At 44.0% G+C, this 4,781-nt stretch overlaps 1 protein-coding gene across 1 annotated transcript in view; it reads left to right on the top strand.

Annotated features, from left to right (window-relative positions):
* The window catches only part of LOC102761170 (E3 ubiquitin-protein ligase TRIM68-like), a 3,050-nt gene extending 1,875 nt beyond the window's left edge, over positions 1–1,175 (top strand). The window contains exon 2 of the mRNA XM_006775422.2: positions 97–1,175. Coding sequence (XP_006775485.1) covers positions 97–644 — 548 coding nt within the window. The 3' untranslated portion in view covers positions 645–1,175. The remainder of the gene's footprint in view (positions 1–96) is intronic.
* The last annotated feature ends 3,606 nt before the right edge of the window (positions 1,176–4,781 follow it).

Here is a 4,781-nt window from a genome sequence, read left to right as displayed (position 1 = left end):
CATCACTGAGAAACCCCTGGCTGTATTTATCAGGGAGACCTCGCCCATGGCCCCTCACTCTGTTCCAGCATTGCCAACCAGGATCTTTTTCCCTAGCTGATGTGCGCCTTGATCCAGACACTGCTTATTCCCGCCTCATCGTGTCTGAAGACAGAAAGTGTGTGCGCTATGGAGACACCAACCAGAAACTGCCCGACAATCCTGAGAGATTCTACCGCTATAACATCGTCCTGGGCAGCCAGTGCATCTCCTCAGGCCGGCACTACTGGGAGGTGGAGGTGGGAGACAGGTCTGAATGGGGCCTGGGAGTGTGTAAGGAAGATGTCGACCGGAAGGAGGTGGTCTATTTATCCCCCAACTATGGCTTCTGGGTGATAAGGCTGAGGAAGGGCAATGAGTACCGGGCAGGCAGGGATGAATACCCCCTCCTGCCCTTGCCAGTCCCTCCCCGGCGGGTGGGTGCCTTCCTGGATTATGAGGCCCAGGACATCTTCTACAACGCGACCGACAATGGCTCCCATATTTTCACTTTCCCCCACCACCCCTTTTCTGGGCGCCTCCTGCCCTACTTTAGTCCTTGCTACAGTATTAGTGCCAACAACACCGCCCCTCTGGCCATCTGCTCCCTGGACGGAGAGGACTGAGACCCACCATCCAGCCAGAGGCCTCGGAATTTCACCTGGGCCCCAGGGGTCTTATAGGGCCCCGCCCCTGACAAGGGTTCCCTGAAACTGAGTTGCGCCTAGAATTTGGGATTCCTCTGCCTGGCCCTGCGGTCTGCTGCTCCTCAGCCCGCATCTCTCTCTAAACCACTCATGTGAAGGAGTTGAGGCTTAGGCTTAGTCACATGAGCATTGTCCCTGTGAGGGAGGCGTGACAGGGCTGACGGTGACTCTCACAAGGAGGACTTGTCCTTTCTGTAGCTCAGGCCCCTCTTTTTCAGCCCCTGTCGGCGCCATAACTAAGTTACAAAGTAGATCCAAACTTCTGGAAACCTGTTGGCAAAGAATCCTGCTCACATCCAGAGTTGGCTGTTCTGCTGAGGCCAGGCGGGGGAGGCCTCACCTAGGTTTGCTGCCGATGAGCAAATGTTTGAGCCCTGCTCTCTGACCTGCAAACTAGAGGCATTCATTGCAGATTATCCAGACCACTCCCGTGGCCATCCCTTAGCACGAACTGGGCACACCACTGTCTCAGACACAGGGAGACCTGTGTCCTGGCCCTGCCCCTCTTTGAGTGACAGAATCAGAAAACTTGTGAGCCCTGTTTTTATTTTCACTTTATGAATGAGAAAACTGAGATGGCCTTAATAGAGCAAGTTATTTCTCGCAGAGCTGTTGAAAGAAGATTGTAGAGATTATAACGTATTTCTCACGTTCGAATGAAACAAGATCAGCAAGACTTGCTTCTCAGGTCACGTATCTGCATGTCATTCATTACATTTGGGCCTGAAACTTCCCACCCGATTGAAAGATTTTTCAGCCTCTAGAAAAATGGGTGGAGTGGCTGTATACTCTCCTACCTCACAGGGTTGTTGTGAGGATCTCAGATCCATCCCATACTTGTGTTCCTTTCTCAGGGACAGAGGAAGGCAAGTTGAGAATATTGCCCATGTTACCTTCCTATCACATTCTCGGCCAGCATCTGACAGCAGGGCCTCTGTCTCAGGGCCTCTCCTCACAGTCCAGAGCCCTTTAGACAGAACGTGGCCCTACCAGGGCAAAATCTGGGCTACTGTAATATACTGTGTATCTGTTGTACGTTTGTCTTGTTTGGATTAGAATTGGGACTGTGACCGCAGGATAGAGACTAGATCATTTAAAATGAAAAACAAAATGCCCAGGAAAAAGACTCACTTGCCCACAAGCTAGTTGAGCTAAAGTTTAGATCATATATAAACAAAAAATTGATTCTTTTAAAGCCATAAAAGAAAAGCAACCCAATAAAAAAATGGGCTAAATATTTTATCTGAATTCTACTAAGGAGGAAAGAAATATAGCCAATAAAATATACAAAAAAGACATAAGACACTGGGGGGTAGGAGAGGCTAGGGGATTATCAAGAGGGGGGAATAGGAGACATATGTAATATTCTTTGTAATACTTTAAGCAATAAAAAAAAATAAAAATAAAAATAAATAAAAAGTAAAAGTGAAAAGTGGTGGCAGAGTAAATGGATGCTGCGTGGACACGCTGCCATAAACAAACTGGAATTACAACTAAAATACAGAAAAACTTCTTGAATAATCAACAGAAGACTCGCTGGACAGACTCCAAGGACCGAAAGTAGAGACCGCATAGAGATTGATAGGAGGGGCAGAGGCATGAAACAGCTGGCCAGGAGGCCACAGGCAGCAACTGAATCCTGGAGAGAGATCTCAGCCATGGGGGGTGCCACTGAGAACTCTGGGATCTAATCTCCAAGCTAGGTCCCCCAGCAGAGAGCACCAAAACTGAAGAGGGTACCCACATAACATCTGACTGTGAAAAGCAGCGGGGTGCTGTCTGCCAGGGAGTGGTAGCTGAAAATTCAGGCATCCTCTTAAAGTGCCAATGCACAAAATTCCCTGTGGAGCCATCCACCTTGTGCTCTGGCAGAGGGAGGGTAAAGTAGACTGGAGATGTGAAAGCAGAACCCAGGACTAGAGACTCAGAGGATAGAGCTCAGATGGCAGACACCCCAAGTTTCCTGGGCTGAGTCATTCCCTCACACAGTGGAGGACATCTTTCCCACATAGACATCTGCCTTTCCTAGGGCTAGACAGTTGACACACCCTATTGGAAAACACTTTGCCTTGAGGACACTTAACCCATTGTACACCATAAGCATCTGTTAGTGGCAAGCGACGGACCTTCCCCACATGCCAAGCGTGTCTATAAAAAAAAAATGTTTTCCCTAATTGGCAGCCCTGACCAACTTTAAAATCATTTTTCGCAATAATTTTCAGCTCTAAATATTCAAGAACACCCGAATTGTGAGTAATATATTTATTGTTTATAATATTCGTTGCAAATTTATTTTTTAAATTAAATTCAAAATACCATGGCCTGTGGGGATGGTTTCTGTTTTAGACATGTGGCAGTTAACTGGTTAAGAAACTAACAATAACTATTAGCCTCCAGGCAGAAGCAACTGCCCCACCCTGTAGAAAAACACTCTCACCACACCTAAGGACAATTGCCTGGGGTGCAATTCAAGACAGAATCCTATCAGTATGTAGGCATAGGCAGTCTCTGGAAGCTTTGCATCTTTGCCTGATCTAATTAGTCAGAAACAGCCTTTAACACTGTCCTGCACTAGAGATTGAGAAGCATGGAGAATCTACCTAATACATAGTGACAAACTCAGATAGCCAAAATGAGGAGACAAAGAACCCCAAAATGAAAGAACTAGAAAATTCTCCAGAAGAAGAGATAAATGAAGCAGAGATAAGAATTTTATCTGAAACAGAGTTCAGAGTAATGATGGTAAAAATGCTCAACAGCATGAAAAAAGATAATAACTATAAAAAAAGAACCGTCTGAGATAAAGAATGACAGCAGAAATAAAGAACACATTTATTTATTAAGAAGGAGTACACAGCAGGTTAGGGGAAGTTGAGGATCGAATCAGTGAGTTAGAAGACAGTTGAAATAACACTCAATCAGAGAACCAACTAGAAAAAATTAAAAAACAGGAAGACAGCTTAAGGAAGCTGTGGGACAATGTGCAACAGAAAAATATTAAAATAGCAAATGTGCCAGAAGAGTCAGAAAGGGAGAAAGAACTAGAGAACATGTTTGAAGAAATAATGGCAGAAAACTACCATAATGTGGTAAAGGAAAAAGTCACGTAAGTTCAAGATGCACAGAGAACCCCAAGCAAGAAGAACCCAAACAGGCCCATGCCCACACATCATAATTAAAATACCAAAAGTTAAAGACAAAGAGAGAATCTTAAAGGCAGCAAGAGAAAAGAAAACTATTATCTACAAAAGAACTCCCATAAGGCTGACACCTGATTTCTCATCAGAAACTCTACAGGCCAGAAGGAAATGGAATAAAGTACTCAAAGTAATGAAAAACAAGGATCTGAGACCAAGATTACTATATCCAGCAAGGTTATCATTCAAAATAGACAGTCAAATAAAGAGCTTCCCAGACAAAAAAAAAGGGGGGAGGGGAGCAGGCTAAAGGAGTACATCCCTACCAAGCCTGCATTACAAGAAATACTAAAGGGACTGCTGTAATAAGAAGAAACAGAGAGAGAAACTTAGCCATACAGAATTAAAATGGCAATAAATAACTACCTATCAATAATAACCCTAAATGTAAATGTATTAAATGCTCCAATCAAAAGGCATAGGGTAGCTGAATGGATACAGAAACATTCACCCAACTATATGCTGTATACAAGAGACCAACCTCAAAACAAAGGACACACACAAGATGAGAGTGAAGGGATGGAAAAAATTTTTCTATGCAAATAGAAAAGTAAAAAAAGTGGAGTAGCAATGCTCATATCTGACAAAATAGACTTCAAAATGAATGCCATCACAGGAGACAACAAAGGTCACTACATAATACTAAAGTATCAATCCAACAAGAGGATACAGCCGTAGTATACATATGTGCACCCAATATTAAAGCACCTAAATATATTAGAAAACTTCTAGAGGACTTTAAGGGAGAGATCAACAATAATACAGTCATAGTAGGGGACTTTAACCCTCCACTGACTTCACTGGATAGATCTTCCAGACAAAAACCTAACAAGGAAACAGTGACTCTACAGGCCACACT

The sequence above is a fragment of the Myotis davidii genome, unplaced genomic scaffold, assembly GCF_000327345.1.
Source record: "Myotis davidii unplaced genomic scaffold, ASM32734v1 scaffold1569, whole genome shotgun sequence".
Lineage (NCBI taxonomy): Eukaryota > Metazoa > Chordata > Mammalia > Chiroptera > Vespertilionidae > Myotis > Myotis davidii.
Note: the sequence above shows the minus strand (reverse complement) of the source record. Positions and strands in the feature narration are given on the sequence as shown.